The following is a 16883-nucleotide window of genomic DNA, read 5'->3' on the forward strand; positions in this document are numbered from 1 at the left end:
GCACTATTAAGTTCTATCCTTCCTATTTATACCGTATTAAGACTTAAACATTTTTAAATGATGCAGTACTGCATGAGTCATTAGATACTCTGAATTGACATTTGCAGTCTGTTATTGCACAAGGCTACGGGTTCTCAGACTATAGTGTGTTTTGAGTTTGTGTGGTTTATTTTTTTTTTTGTTGGTTTGGAGGAGGGAGAGGTGTTTTGTTTTATTAAGCTGTATAGGAGCGTTAGTCTTCATTAAGATTTGCTATTGGGAAAGAACTATATTTAGTTCAGAATCAGAAAACTACCAGAACTCCTTTTTCTTCACGCTTCTTCTTTTTACACAGCTACTTTTAATGAGGACACTTCCTTCCCGCTCCTTTTTCTGGAATAAATAGTAATTTATTATTTGACTGGTCTTTGGAAGATTAGATTGTCACAGGGCTAGACAATGATATTTCTGTTACTTTTATGAAGTGCAGAGTATCCTCAGCTCTCACTGAAATGGCAGTTCAGTCCTTTCAGCTATTGAATATAAGCTACTTTTTGCAGACACTTGTATTAAGATTAAACCTAGAATCGTAGAATCATTTAGGTTGGAAAAAACCCTTAAGATCATCGAGTCCAACTGTTAACCCTGCCAAGTCCGCAACTAAACCATGTCCCTAAGCACCACGTTTACAGGTCTATGGAAACACCTCCTGGGGTGGTGACTCAACCACTTCCCTGGGCAGCCCGTTCCAATGCTTGAACATTCAAACCCTTCAGCTTCCTTTTCCATTGGCAAAAACTGTTTTTATTGGGCGAAATCTAATCATAGAATCATAGAACCATATGGTTGGAAGGGAATAATGATTATATTAACTTTTTATACTAATATGGAAATAAATAATGCCTCCAGGGGAGTTGTGCAGAGTTTTGGATATTATCCAGGTGTTTTTCATTTTGAAGAGTCTAAATAACAACAGCAAGAAAAGTTAAAGATCTAGGAAACACGGACTGAAATAATCAAAGAAATAGCTGGCATTCTTTTAGGATCTACAGAATAAAAGATTCCAGAAAAGATACGATTCATTTTAAAATGTGTTGCTGCAGAGAGGAAGGGAACAAGCAGTTCTTCATGTACTCAGGATACAATAATTGGGGGGGGGGGGTGGGAAGCTATATGGGTTACACTTTGGGTGAACAATTTTCTAATTGTAAGAATATTCAACACAGGAATATGTTGAAAATTTGGAAACCTTACTGTCATGGACGATATGTAGACAAAGATATAGATATATTTTAGTTCTTTGTGTTTTTTAAGAACAGATTAGTAAAACATCTGTGGGTAATGATTTGGAAGAGTTGTTTGTTTGTATTAGAAAAATAAACATAGACCTGCTCTATGATTACAAACTGGCAAGAAAGACTAGTATTTCCCTCCATTTCTTTTCTCCATTACAATTTGAATACGTGTATGTCGCTGCTGTTAACAGGTTATTGCCTAGTTAATGCTGATTTTGCCTGGGAGAACTCTAGTTACCTCAGACAAGTTTTTTAAGCGTATTCCCTACCTTACAAATTGGCAAGTAGATAAAATCTATGAAATAGTCCTAGTAATCTTATTTCATCGCCTATGGTTTGCTGAGTAATTTTGATACACTACAGAAACAGAAAAATTGGTCAATGTGAATAACTTTGTGTAGAATAAATGAATGCCCTGAAAACTTCAATTTCCCATTCTCTATCCTTCCTCCAGATTGCCCGGCTGCTTAGGATTTAGGTGTATCAGTGAGCCACCACATCATTATTGGTTGCATTGCTCAAACGAAGTAAAGATAACTGCTGTATCTGCTTTTTGTTGAAGCAATTTGTCAGGCAGTATACAAGGAGAATTGTGAGTGTTTTCAGAGTAGGCACTTACGAAGGTGACAGTGCTTCTTAGGATCACAGTCTGCCCACTGAAGAATACTGTTGGGGAGCAGAGAGAGATGTGTGCTTAGCTTATGAATCTATTTTGTATTTAAATATTGTGCAGCCGTTGACTCTCTTGAGAAAACCTCCTCAGCATTCTTTCTGCCTTTCCTAGATTCCTCTGTACGAAATGCAGTGCAGGTAGGGGTGTGTATGGACATGCGGTTCTTTAGAGCGCTGTCACGAGCGCAAGGTTGTGACATCATTGCTTGCGTGATTCCAGGGGAGATTCCAGGCAGCAATGCGCAGAATAAGCTCTTGCTAGAGAATGTGGAAGTAAAATAAAAAGCAAAGGAGAGAAATATCTTGGATACAATCTTTAGTCCTTTTTCTTGTAATCCAGGATAGTTCCGTTGTGGAAAATCTAGTTCAAGTGGTATTTCAGAAAGTATTTCCCTACAGTTGCCATTGGCAGGCCGTAGAGTGTGCCAGTCTAGGGCTACAGGTCTTCTAACCTGAGAACAAAATGTCTTTGGCAACACAGTGCCCACAAGGACTATTCCCAGCAGGTGTAAGTCATCTTAGTCTTTGTGTATGTGTCCGATTCATTTGATACGTATGCTTTGAGGGTTGTATCTTGCTGTTTTTTCCACTGGAGGCGTTCCCTGGCAGAGTACTATGAGGTCCTACTTTTACTGCCGTTTCGTGGGCATGTAGAGTGCCGCTTGAGATAAGCCCTAGGAGAAACTATTTAATGTCAAGGCTCAGGAGGACAAACATCGCTGGTAGTGCCAAAGATGCCTTGAAGCCCAAATAAATGTGTTCAGAACAGAGTATCAGATGTTTCTTGTTGAGTGATGGATAGAGTCAGAATTCATTGTGACTAAATAAGAAGGTACAATCCTTGAATTTCCCTGTCCCTTTGTCCCTGTAGTATCCACTGATATGTAAAATAACTTCCTCACCATATGTACAGATTATATGCTAATTAGGGCTCTGAACATTTCAGAAGAAATTAACACACATGTAATTTATGATCGGCAGTTGGTCTGTCAGACCTACATACTGTGTGTGGGCTCAGAAAATTTGTGGAGGATTTTAAAGTCTGGAATCGCATAATTAGAATGATAGTTAATACCATATGGAATAAGTAACTTTTGCAGCACAAATTTTTAATAACCTCAATATATTTTTTATTATTATTAAGAAACTGTAGTATATTCTAAAACTGTACAGAGTCTGTTTTGCGGGGAGGGGTTGTTTTGTTGGTTTTTTTTAAAATCCTTTGCCTTTCAGATTTCTGTTAAACAAAAAAACCCCAAGCCATTCAAAGCACTTAATAATGTGGTGAACGTTCTCATTTTGAAGTTGGAAGAGCTACACTTGGTTCAGCGTGTGCTTAATTGCATGCTAGTTTTGGGTGCATGAACTGGTCTTTCAGTACTTGTGTTTGTTAGTTGCACTGATTGATTGCTTTGAACAGACACGCGTGCAGCATTACGGGATCAGCACGCTGGTATTTCATGTTTAGACTTTAACAATAGCATGGAGATCTTTCCAAATAGATGCCTTAAATCACAAAAACACATAATGAATGTCTTACGTTTGAGTTGTTTTTAGCAGGATTACTATACATGCTTACAAGTGGTTACCATTGTGCAGAAAAGCAATATATTTTGTAACTTTTCTTAGAACTAAGGTATTGGTGCATATTTAAATATATTTTTATTTTCAAATGGCATGAATATTTCACAGTAATTATTTCTTTAAGAAAAATCTGTCAGCATTTGCTGTCTGTGCTGTTAAAATGCTAGAATTTTAATTTGGGATCCTAGCCTGCATAAAATCATGTTGAAGCGACATTAAATACACTGAAGTCTTTTTACACCTGTGCTCCATGGTTATATACATGTGAGGAGGAGACCTCAGCCAGAAGAAAGCTAAGAAAATACTGTCCAAAGAATGCCTGTGTTGGTTCAGTTTCTCATCTCTTGCTGTTTCTAAAGGCAAAATAAATGCAGATATTCAGAAAATAATTTTATTGTCAATTGTTTAAGAAACGTAACAGGAGTAATGTTCCTAGCATAGATATATGGATTCTTGGAGGTTTTGAGCATTCATGGTTATCCCTGAAACCAGTGTTTTCTGAAAGCACCTATACACTTTTAGGGGAGCACCATACTCACATTTTACAGCTGTGTTTATCACCCATCTCCATTTTGTTTTAGTAGTTAACCCAGGCATCAGCTCCAGCATACCCTATATTGTCCCTGTTCTGTCAATCAGGAGTTTTCAGCACATGTAGCACTGGGTATCAGAGCTTTCGCCTTCAAACACCCGGAGGGGATGAACTCTGCTGAATTCAGAGTGTACAAGAGGCAGCTGTCTTGTCCTGTGGATCCTAAAGGAGTTTTGTGGCCTGGTTTTCAGGAATTTCACCTTAGCAAAGAATGGAGTTGGTGGCATAGACTAGCAAAAGTGAAGTCCATAACTTGTATTTCGAATTTTGACACTGGAGGAAAAAAGTGCCTTTTAATGGTCCTTTGTTGTTTATCCTATTCCAAAGCAGGCAGAGCTTTTTTTTTTTTCCTATTCAGCAATAAAATAAACTTCTAATGCTTTAAAACACCATCTCCATCTGTTACTTTAAGGACTCCCCAATGTGATTGTCATTCCATCCCTGTCTCGCCAGCTTGTGCTAAAGAGATGTCCAAATTCCATTGCGCGCTCTGCTGAAAGAGCAGGGAACCAGGTTTCCTCCTTTTGTTAAAACAAGCCAAAGAAATGATGTTTGAGGTGGCTTGCTTCAGAGTGGGCTAAAACTTTACCTTTGTGCCAGTCTGGATCAAGCCGTATTCTGAAGATTTCTGATTATTTTTTTTTTTAAAGTTCATTTTTGCCAGAATAGGTATTAATATAAAATGCTAGGTTTACTGGATGCTGTGAGCTCTCTGCCACCTCACTATTCATCTAGCATAGCAGCGAATTTGAGTTTGGAACTACTGGTACAAAAGTCAAGGGTGGTTTAGGATAACTGCCTCATGCAAATCTTCCTCAAACTCAGTTTGTCTGCCTTTTTGTGGATGGGGCAGGCCACTAGTTTACCTACTGTAACTTTGTACCTTTCTCTGCACAAGGTGGTTGAAAATCCAGATTAAACGGTCTTTTGAGGGTTCCCTGAGCAGATGATCCTGCCCTAAACTCATCTGTTTTACTGTTTGCACCGAGCAGAATGGCCCATAAGCTCTGAGTACAGAAGCTGGATCCGAAACAGCTCTGAGCTCTATAAAATCAGCTTTGTGTTTTGCGTGGGGAAAGCTCTGTTTTACCAGGAGATGGAGCTCTCTGCAGTCAGTTTGACTAGTACCTGCCTTTTTTTTTTTTTTTTGCAGTATTTTAAAATACGTTTTTACAACAGTGTTTATGGTTACAGGAGAGTTTCTTTCAGCTACTATGTTTTGCGTTTTTTCCAAAATGCCTAAGAATTGTTTGAGAAAGCTTAATAAGGTAGAGAATCATTAATTACTGAGAGACCAAACACAATCCAGCAGCAATCCGAGGTTTAGCTTGAATTTTAATTTAGGGGAAAAATGCACATACAGTTTAGTTTATGGTTTCCTGAGGGATGAAATTACATGATGTTTCTGTAAATTTTTTAAACATTCAATTACGTACAGATTCTTTTTCATACAAATATGAAGCCTCACTGTTAATCATTTACTACTTTGAATAAGAGGGTATAAATAAAACGTTTGGTTTCAGACACAGTCATACGGAGTTTATATTTAAATAATACTTTGCTGTATGTACATGTGAAGATTGTCTGTCTTACTATGAACTTGTGTATTACTTCCTCATAAACTTACACCAACTCAGGAAATGGTCGTTCTTATGTAAAATCACTAGGTTAGGAATGAATCATTTTGCTTCTATTTTATAAACTTTGTTCATTTACAGCAACAGGTTCTCACTCCCTTTGTATTGTGTCCAAAGGATGGAAAATGCTACAGCAATATGATACACCCCATTGTTGACTGATGGAGGATGAAGCTGGTACAGGACTTTCTTAGTGGTATTTGAGGGTGGAATACATCCTTGGAAATTGATTATTTTTTTAAAAATAATTTCAATTGTTTCCTCTTATTAGAGCCAGTGATTTCTCTACTTTTAGCAGCCTTCTCCTATCTCTGACTCATTAACAGCAATGAGTCTTGCTTTTGCTAATGCAGCTATCTTCAATGTGCCTGTTTCCAATCTGAGGGGATGCCCAGTGGATGTTACAAATGGGGAAAATGCACTTATTGTATTACAGCTATGTGCTTTGGGTTGAGCTTGCAATCTTAAACCAGCATTGCTTTATTCTGTTCTCTATTCATCATCCAGGGATAATTGCTGTGTTTCTCCTTGATTTATGTTGAAGTCCTTTGTTTTCTCTAAATAACCAATTTTTTCATGTCCAGTTATTTGAGCTCTTTCTCCAGATTTTCTTTTAACTCTCTACAATATGGAGAGAATCATGATTGCTAGGCTGTGCTCCCTTGTAATAGCTTTTGTAGTGCTCACACTAATCTCTAAAGCAACTGGATTCCTGAAGCATCATAATTACCGTCTCTGGAGGTGAAGTAGAGCTTGTTGTTATGTCATGCTGTGCTAACATTTGAGTGTGTTAACATGACACTCCAGTGGGTTTTTGGAAATATCCTTCTTCAATGTACAGCAGTACATCCCAGCGCTAACTAGAAGTTACCTCACGTTGTTTGCTTAGCCACTTCTGCTTCCACTGCTCACACTCCCCGTGCTCAAGCCTTCACACACTGCTTATATGTGTTCTTAAAGGACTACCCAACTGCACACACCGTTTTGGAGCTGTGATACTTTATTTATGCAAAAAGGGAACACAGCCACGATTAAGACTTGCCTTGCTTCTGCTAAGCATCTCTGGAAGTTCAGAATGGTGTCTGGTTTAGTTGGTCTATCTGTCTGTCCTTTGCAATGTGTTGAATAGTTGTGTACTGTGGTATTAAAATGTGGCTTAATCAGGGAATGGCTCAGAGGGTTGGGTAGGACCGAGAGGGAGGGAGCCGCACACGGTTTTTATTGTGCATGTTTTGACCACTGCTAAGTTCGGTTACTGAGTAAGAGAACCTATGCAATCATGATATCTTTGATGTAATATTTAACTCTGGGTGTTTTTCAATCAGCTTTTCAGATGCATGGCTCATAAATTTTGTAGTTATTTTGCAATGGCCACAGCTGCATTATACAGCAGGTTAGTATATCCACAGGAGTAGCCCTGCTGAGAAGAAAGAAATTGGCCTACGTCCTTCATTTTTTAAATTCTGAGCTGTATTGCTTCTTTTCCAAATTACAGAGTGGCATCTTTACAGCCGCATTTGTGGGGAAAATGCTTTACTACAGTGTTTACAAATATTAAAAAAACCCTGCTATGTTGTGCAGCTGAGGGCATACATTCTTAAAGAACCTAAACACACACACAAGAGAAATGTCACAGATGTACAGTAGTGGATCCAAAAAAACCTACCACCTTCCTTACTGTGAGTGTGGAAAGTCAGAGAGAGAGAGAAATAGTAGTATGTGTCCGTCCCCTCCCCAACTTTTCAGTCTGTGTTCCTGTAGCCAGCTGGATCCATTACTGAGAAGTAATGAGGGTACCTTTTCGTGGATCAATCTAAAAGCTGAAATGCACAAGAATTCAGAAAATCTTAGTGCTCCTGAGCTGGTACTAGAAAATGCTGCTTGTAATTTCCACTGATGCGAGTTCCTCGTTTAGATGAGGACTAACATTTCAAGCGCAGCTTTGTCTAAATTTGTTTTGAGCAAGACTTATCTACAGTGTTAGTGGTCATGGGGAAGTTTCAGCAGAACCTTTTAGCACTGGCCTTGGAGTCCTAGATGTGTTTGAAGAACAAGTGTTTGTTGGAACACTGGAGCACTTGTGTATTCCACTTTTCTCCCATTGATCCGCTCTGAGGTACCTCATCACTTTTTGCATCTGTCTTATCAGCGCACAGAAGTTTGGTTTTCCCCTTTTCTGTGTAAAATGCAAAGAATTTGCTTTTTTTTAATTTAGTACCTCATCCTGGGAAGTGCATGTCACAAACCAACTCCACCTTCACCTTCACCACCTGCCGCATTCTGCACCCTTCCGATGAACTCACACGAGTCACACCAAGGTAAGGGTTTCCCATGATGGCAAAGCCTTCAGCTCTGTCAGAGTTTTCCCTGTAAGGAAATGCAAAGTTATGGCATAAGCAAAAGCTTTAGCCACATTAGTGAATTACAACATACCCCCAAATTATTCCCCCCATTTTTAGTTACCTCAGCCTGATTTTTATCAGAGGCATGTGTAACGTTTTAGAAAGCCAATGAAAATATCTTAGTTTTTGTTGTCTCTAGTTAAAATATTGCAGGATCAGACATAACTCAGTTGGCTTCCAGTATCCAAACGTGACTACCCTTGATCCCAAACTGGTTGTAGTCCTTTTGTGTGAATGCACAGAAAGTAATACCTCACACAAAATATGAGAGATTTTTCCAGGGAGGAAAAATCTAAATCTTTGGTGCAGAAGAAAAAGGGATGCACGTGTAAAGAAATCTAGGAAATACATGAGGAATGGAAGAGGAAATATGCCTTCACAAAAAACAGGGAGCTGTCTACTTTGTTCCTTGGTGTAATTGTTGGAAATGAATTCATAGTAGCCAAACTGACACTAATGAGCTAGCTTAATAATAGCAATTGGCAGGCATAGGCAATACATGCTGATAAAAAGCAATCCTGTAGCCTTATAGAAAGTGAAGATCTGAGAACCAGGGAGGGTGAGTGAATTTCAAACCTAAAGAGAGAATTTTCCTTCTTAGCAAATCAGTATTTAAAGAATGCTTTTTCTCTTTAGAAGGACAATGCCTCATGACTTTCTCTGCCCCTTTCAGCTCCTGTGTGGGACGTGCCGTTGTGCAGGTCCCCATTCAGAGATGGTGTGTCTAGACTTGTTTAGACATGAGATGGGCACTGATTACCTAAGGAACGCATGAAAAGTAAGGGTATTAAATATGAAAACCTGCGAGGTGGAAAGGAAATGGATGATGATTAAATGTAACTTTTCTGCTTCCCTTTCTGAACTAAGTTAATCATGGCCTGGCTGGTTTTTCTTTACTCTTTTCTGTCTTCCTCTCCCCTCAACACTTACTGAAGAGATCCTTTTATATGGCTGAAGTTCTATTTTAATTTTCTTATTACTGTTCAATTGCTGTTAATTGTGGTCATCATAAACTCCTTGATTACGTTGGTTACTAAATCTAATGAGTCAGCCACAACTGACAGGTAAATTCAGTACACTTTCAGGTATGTGCCAAAGTTCATCATTCATTCAGGAGGAAAAAAAAAAAAGGCAAAATAACAAATGTGTTGTTTTCAGCAAATGTGTTTGAGGAGCTCCTCCTTACCAACTATAAACGATTCTTCACAGGTCATGTGAGGAGGACGAGGAAACAGCATTGTGTCTCGTTATGCTGAGAGGAGGTATAGGGCAGACACTATGACCCAGCGTGGCAGGGGGTGAGCAACACTGCCAGCAGCGTCTCTGTTGGCAGGGTCATCTACAAGGAATGCTAGCGTGTGTGGCACCAGCTAACCCAAAGAGTTTTGGTATTTACCTACCTGGTTGCGTTTTAACCTCGCCTCTAACCCAGGCGACGCTCTAACCAGACTAAAGCTCATCTAGCTAAATGAGGTGCTCATTTATTTCTTTCTTTTCTCAATCTAACCCTGCGACTGTCACTGGGCTGAGTTGCTGAGGCCAGTTTTGAGTTTGTTTCTGTGGTTGTGTCCGGGCTGCTCTGCAGTGTTGGTCAGTTTGATGGGGAAAACATTTCCCAGTTAAAGCAATACCAAAATGATCAAACAAACAAACAAAGCAATGCCTACATGACAACCGCTTTCTTGCAGGGATGTCCTTTTTTTATATTTTTTTTTTTAAATTGCACTGTCATGTGTACCTGTGCTGACAAATTAGTAGAAATACTAATTAAATATCTGTGCAACTGAAATCGTGAGCTGGAAAGAACGAAGCTCTTGGAGTTAATAAGCCACTGGAGTGCTGTAGTTTTCATGTTGTGATTAGGACATCTTCAAAGTCTGGTAACTAACAGTGTATGTCTGCGTTTCCAAAATGTACTTGGCTGTGCCCTGTAGAAAGTCAGTTCCTGCAGTAAGTTCTCTTTCTCATTCTTTTTCCTCCCTCATGCTTTTCAAGATTTCTTCTGTACTTGTGTGTTTAGCCGGTGTGGGAGATGCATCACAGTGGCTGTCGCTGCTCTTTAGTTTCACCATGAATTGGTATCAGACCTATGATGATGCAGCTTTAATCAATGCTTAAGAGAAGAATTGTGAACTAACTTCTCCTTTCCTCTCAGCCTTGCCTTCAAAGTGTGTGTGTGTGCTGCTGCAGCGGGTATGGGTGGCTTCCTTAGTTCTGCTGTCGGGAGTCCTTCTGCCCTGCCGCTAATTCAGTCCGGGCAGAATGAAGGGGACCTAGGGAGAGCCTGAGCTTGCCTTAGCACATCTGCCACATGCGCTGCCAGCCACAGCACGCTGCGGGGTGCAAGAAGACCAATTCCAGAGCCGCTTAGCAAGGCTGCTTTTCAAATTGCACCACTCTTAATACTTGTTTTCTCAAACGCATATTTCACTGCAGTTTTAGTGGATGAGATTGCTCTTGTTGAACTGCAACTGCAGGGTGAAAATCCTTTGGCAGTTGCATTTGCTTTCAGTAGGAGTTGGTACAGTTCTAAATTACTGTAGAGATCATGTTGGTCAGATCCTGTTTAGCCACAGAAAGAAGACATGACTTGAGACTTCATAGCATCAGGCTAATATTTCCTTAATTAAGGGGTGCCTTAAAGATGTTAAAGTTCTGCTGATTTTTAGGAGATCACTGGACAAAAGTTTGTAGCCTTGTATTAACTCATGTCAGCTGATTGCTATATACCATTAGACGAAGTTCTAAGCTTACCAGAAACTGGCTCAGGACAAAACATTCCAGGATGTTGGCATTCTTGGCTTCCCAGAGTTCATTAATGTAAGGTGAAGTGAGACTGCAAATTCCAGTCAAGACATCATCTAGGCTCTTGTGTCTATATGGGGAAAAAGGATGCAATTCATTCATTCGTCTGAGGCTTCTCTATACCTGGAAATCCAACCAGATTGTCTCAGTGTGGCTTTTGATTCATTTCTTGGTACAGAGAACCCAACTTAAGTTGAAGTTGCATGTTACAGCTGAGCCGATCCAACAGCGTGGCTCTGCTGAAAAGGGAAGCTCACGCTCTTCCCCCTGTTTCCCCTCCCCTCTCCCAGATACTTAGTTTTCCATCTTTCTTGCATTTGCTATCGTTTTTGTCTGACTCTGCTGAGTGTCTTCTACTTGCTAACCTGGCAAGGTGAAGGGGAAAATTTCCTTCTTTGAACAGTGGTGAGCTCTCAGGTCAGGGAATTCTCTGTTAGCATCAAGTTTGCATTGTTTAAGATGCTTAAAAGGCTGTTAGAGTAGATGAATCCATCCCTAGGAAATACTGTCATGGAATCAACTTTTTCATGTATGTGGCAAAAATCATCATTTCAGTATGGTTAGGAATAGTTGGAAAGCTTTTTATATTAAAGATGCATGGAACCCTTGTGATTCTCCCAAGTAGACATGAATTTGGAATGTCATGGATGTCCCATATGCCTTGCTTCTGGAATAATTAAGTACACCATGCCTTATTCAGTGAATGGTGTACCTTGGACTGCCATAAACTTAGAGTGGGAATTATGCATAGATAAACACGCTGTGGCTAGCCTGATCTATAAGGAACAAGTTTTTTAAGGATGACACCATAGTGCCAGACACCGTCAAACCTCAGTGTCCATGAGATCTCCTACTGTGGCACAAAGGATTTGGATCGTCTCCTTTGTGTTGGTAATTCTTTGGAAATAGGCGCTTCGTTGAGTCTCTGTTCTTTCAAATGGTCAGCTTATGGGGAGAGGATGGTCTGCCAGAATGAATGTTATTTGATATGCCTCAAGAAATCCCAAGCCCTAATAACTAGCAGTGGTGTGCTTAAGAAAAAAAAAATGCAGAGAGATAGCACTAAACCTAAGTATGTAACGTCTGCCACCTGTTCTAAATGTGCAGATTATTGCACATGTAACACTTTCTTGTTAACTGCCTGCAGATAGTTTATTTTGAGAAGAAAGAACTGGAATTGTGGAGCAATTTAGACATGTTTCAAACTATAGAAATTAACGTTTTACCAAATTAACAGTAGAATGGCTCTTTGTCATGTTTGGTTTGCTGTTATCAGTTACCTGTTGACCAGTTGACAACCAAAAGCTTGACTGTATTTTTTTTTTTTCTCATCTCTTTTGATCTGTCAAAAGTCAGATCCCCCATCCTATTCCCCATAAATGAAATCAAATTCAACAGAAGAAGGGTTTGACCTTAGAGAAGTGCATGTTGGTGACAATGCCAGCTTCCAGCAGCTTTGCTACAAACGCTTCTGTAGCAAATACGTTCCCCTCCTCCCTTGCCGCTCTCTCTGCTATGACCCAGCAGTACTAGAAGGACTAGCAGTTCTGTGTGCTCACAAGTGATACTAAAAAGTAAATATGTCTTGTTTATACCATTGGTCAAGTTCTCCCAGTTTCCTTGTCCCATGGAAGCAACTAGGAGTTGTGACAGCCGGTAGACGGAGAAGAAAAACCGAAGGTGTTGATCACAAACCTGTCAATTTAGTAGTTTACCGGAAGAAATGTGGTGGTGGTGGGGAATGCATTAATCCCGTGAGACTAGGTGGTGAAGTGTGCAAAGTGGAGAGATGCGTTTTGTAAGAGATGATATTTTAGCACTTGTCATCACATTTGTGAGGAGCTGGGAACTGTCAGTTCCCCCGTGCACTCTCAAAATGGATAAAAGGCCCTGTTCAGGGTTAAAAATCTTGCTTGCAGTGTTTTAATTCCTTAGTGGAGAGAATAACTTGCCTGCTCTTTTGCTTTCAGCCTTAACGCAGCACCTACTCCAGCTTGTGGCAGCATTAGCAATTTGAAAGGCACCCCAGTGGCTACTCCCTGTACTCCTCGGCGTCTGAGTTTGGCCGAATCCTTCACTAACCTCCGGGAATCCACGACGACGATGAGCACGTCTCTGGGGCTGGTGTGGCTGCTGAAGGAAAGGGGCATCTCGGCAGCAGTGTACAATCCGCAGAGCTGGGACAGAGCCAGCAAAGGCACGCTCCTGAACACGTACCCCCCTAAAATGGCGATCATTCCTTCCACTCCACCAAACTCACCTATGCAGACACCTTCTTCATCCCCTCCATCTTTTGAGTTCAAGTGCACCAGCCCACCTTATGACAACTTCTTGGCTTCGAAGCCTGCTAGTTCAATCTTGAAAGAGGTGAGGAATAAAAAGAACATCAGGAACAGTGAGAGTCAGACTGACGTGTCTGTTTCCAACCTTAATCTCGTGGACAAAGTCAAGAGGTTTGGTATCGCCAAAGTTGTGAGTTCAGGGCAAACGTCAGCTCCTCCTTTAACTGATGACCAGGGACCTCTTCTCTGTGGGGCACAAGGACCGGTGAGGGCCCTTGTTCCTGGAGGCCTGGCACCAGATGGTCTCCCATTGGGCTGCCCTGCCGTGACCAGTGCCATCGGGGGCATCCAGCTCAACACTGGCATCCGAAGGAATCGGAGCTTCCCCACCATGGTGGGTTCCAGCATGCAGATGAAAGGCCCAACGTCTCTCACTTCGGGGATCCTCATGGGAACCAAGCTCCCGAAGCAAACTAGCTTACGATGAAGGACTCTATTTTTACAGCTAGTCTTTTTAAATAAAAATACTCAAATGCTTTCTCCGATCCTCTCTTCCTTTCCCCACCACCCCTTCATTGCCTCTTGAGTTTGACAAATCAACTTCGTGCCTAATGGGAGAAATGTGTATAAAACTGTATAAAATATGTAAATATGTACCAGATCTATTGTAACTAATTGGATTATTTTACTGTTCAATTGAGTGCAAAAGGCTCTACGTTATGATTGCTGTATTAAGGTTGACTTGCTAACCTTTTGAAAAGGTTTGGTTTTTTTTAAGATGCACTGAAAAAAACACAAAAGAACAAAACCAACAAAAAATAACTTGACTAGGAAAACATGAATTCTGTAGCTAGCCTAACTTGAGTTGAAGGTGCATGGGAAGCTATTGAATGTGTTTTGTGAGACCTCGCATTACATCACTTGAAGCATGGGAGCGTTTGTGCTTTGTTAAACGCTAAAAAAAAAAAAAAAAAAAAAGGCACTTGGTTTAACATATGGTAGTTTTGATTTTGCTTCTGTAGATGAGTTGAGCTGAGTTATTGGAGTGCCTGGCTATTATGCCTGAATGGATGAAACTGTTTTTGTTTTGGTTTGGGGTTTTTTTGTTTTCCCTGTTCTGTATCCTCCTCCTCCTGGAGGTGCTAAACTTGAACTAAAACTGTGTTGAGGTCAGCAGGCTTAAGTCGGTACCTGGAATATTGACATATTCCTACCACCGCTGTTTCATTTGGCACGCTTACACTCTGTGTGACTTTTTTGTTTTGTTTTGTTTCGTTTTTCAATGCTGCACTGGATTGTGAAAGGGAAAATGCTTTACTATGTGTTGCTGCCACTGAAACATGCTTTGTCAGTGCCCCCGAAGAAAACAGTTTTCACAACTTGTGAGGTAAACATGGCGGTGACTTCCTGGAAATCAAAGTTGCGGAACAGATTGACAGATAAGAATGTTATAAAAGAACATGTAGCAAAAACAGTATTTGAAAAGGTGAGTCCTTGAAACCTCATCAGAGAACCACAAAAAACATTTAGTAACAGAATGGTACAAGCTGGAAAGAGCAGCTTGCAACCCTCATGCTGATCTTCAGGTTTCATGCATGTGGGGGACCATGGCCTTGTAAGCAGGGTGAGAATTTTCCCCACTCGTTTTCTGTTTCCTTTTTTTCCGAGAAACCTTTTTCATCCAAAGCGGGACCTTAGCAGAGGTAAAAATACGGGAAACGCTTTATTCCAGTGTGTTTTTAGACTGAAAAAACACCTCCCAGAACCAAACATATAACCCCTGCTTTTTCAGAAAAGAAACAAAAGACGTCGCACAACCGTTAGTTACATCCAGGCCATCCTAATTCATATTCGATTTTCTCTGTTTCTCCCAAACTTCTGCTGGGTGCTTGTAGAAAGGATTGAAATATCCTGGAACTGGAACAGGCTGGGGGGAGCTGAGCTGGCTCCTAGAGCTGAGCTGAGACCTGTGTTTTTTTGGAAGGGGGGATGGAGAGGAGCGAAGGAGGGAGGGTTTAACATCTGCTTTTTTTTTCCTTGCACTTCTTGTGGCATCGAAATGAAGCTCCCCGTTTGTTACCGTAATCACACTACACGTAATTGCCGTGGGTTGCCGTTTGTACCAGACTGTTACTAAATCATTAGCACTGTTAACTTCTTGTATAAATGAAACTGTCTTTTAGTCTTTGTGACGAGAGATAGGTGGGTGGGTTTGGGTTTTCTTTTTTCTGAATGAAGTAGTTATTGCGGTAGTGCTATGGACACTAAGGATATTTTTTGAGAAAGGAAAAAAAAACACATCGGTCAGTTACTGCATGTGTTTGAAGACTTCTATTTATTCTATGAACTTAAAATGTTTTAGTAAAATGTCATCAGCTCTCTTTGCCGTTGTATGTGTGCACTTATTGCAAGTAAATTTAAGTATCTTTTTATTTGAATGTATCTTAAAACAGTAGATAGAATAACAGTTGATTCTGAAAAAAATCATGGACTTAATGGACCATTTTATATACCCAGAGGAAGAAAGCAATACCATATGAGAACTTAAAAGTGTAGAAGTTAATCATGCAATCAGGAAGTATTATTTAGCCTTTAAATAAGCCGTAGGAGTTGTCCACCCACCGGAGAAAGCAATTGTAACACATCAGAAAGATGAAATTTAAAATTTTCTTCACTAATATAAATAAAATAACAGAAAAGTTGCATTGTTGTGTATTATTAAACATTTTTCCTCTTCTTTTACTGTGATAAATATTATACCTTGATCCCTTGCTTTCACCTTTCAGTCAAAGCGAAAGAGGAGGCCAGCACCGGGTTTGGGTTTTTAAATTCTTAGGCGTAGAAGTGGTTGAAGAGTTTTGAGGTTTTAAGATTGCTGGAACTGGTGAAATTTGGGTCAAAACAAAAAATACAAAAGCAAATGCAGGGGTTTTTTTGAGTTCTGAGAAAGAAGAATTGGACATGGTGTGGTTTGTGTATTTTGAGCAGGAGAGGGGTGTGAACTCTCCTGCCTAACATGATGCAAAAACTATAGTGACAAAATGTGAAAGTACAGAGTAAGGAGGAAACATCCTGTCTTTTCCAACAGAGACAGAAGTGAGGTCTGCTGTTAGCTAGTATCTTCGTTACTGAGGGAAGAAACAGACCACTGATTAAATCCCAGGTCATGAGAAACTCCCAAAATCCTGGACATGTGGGGAAGGCTAAGTCGTGACAGAAGAGGGGGTGGTCAGGCAATAAATCATACCAAGATTAGACAGCCTCATACATTGAGGAGAGGGATGTGTGTGAGGTTAGGAGGGAAATAATATCATTTAAATCACCTGCTTGCTACGGAGAGAAAACTGGAGCGCAGTAATGCCAAAAGAAACTCTTGGAGGGCTTGCATTAGTATGCTGCAGTGCCATACGATAGCTGATGCTGCGCCGCCCTGGGCACATCTAGGTACCGTGTCAGTGAGTACAGAGACTCATCCTCCCCATCTGCCCCGCTCCCAGCCTGTGAGAGGCTCCTCACTGGAAGGTTAATGGTTAACAGGAGAGATCCAGGGAGGATGAGCACAAGCATGGTGCATCCAGCCCTCCGGGCCTGAGGACAGGCTGAGTTAAACAAGTGCCATGTCAGGGAAGAGGGAG

At 40.6% G+C, this 16883-nt stretch overlaps 1 protein-coding gene across 2 annotated transcripts in view; it reads left to right on the plus strand.

Annotated features, from left to right (window-relative positions):
* The window catches only part of TRAK1 (trafficking kinesin protein 1), a 109447-nt gene extending 93494 nt beyond the window's left edge, over positions 1 to 15953 (plus strand). For both annotated transcript variants that reach the window (XM_063325380.1, XM_063325382.1), the window contains 2 exons: positions 7975 to 8077; positions 12937 to 15953. In XM_063325380.1, coding sequence (XP_063181450.1) covers positions 7975 to 8077; positions 12937 to 13735 — 902 coding nt within the window. In that variant the 3' untranslated portion in view covers positions 13736 to 15953. The remainder of the gene's footprint in view (positions 1 to 7974; positions 8078 to 12936) is intronic.
* Positions 15954 to 16883: the final 930 nt, after the last annotated feature.

This window comes from Chroicocephalus ridibundus, chromosome 2 (genome assembly GCF_963924245.1).
Source record: "Chroicocephalus ridibundus chromosome 2, bChrRid1.1, whole genome shotgun sequence".
Classification (NCBI taxonomy): Eukaryota; Metazoa; Chordata; class Aves; order Charadriiformes; family Laridae; genus Chroicocephalus; species Chroicocephalus ridibundus.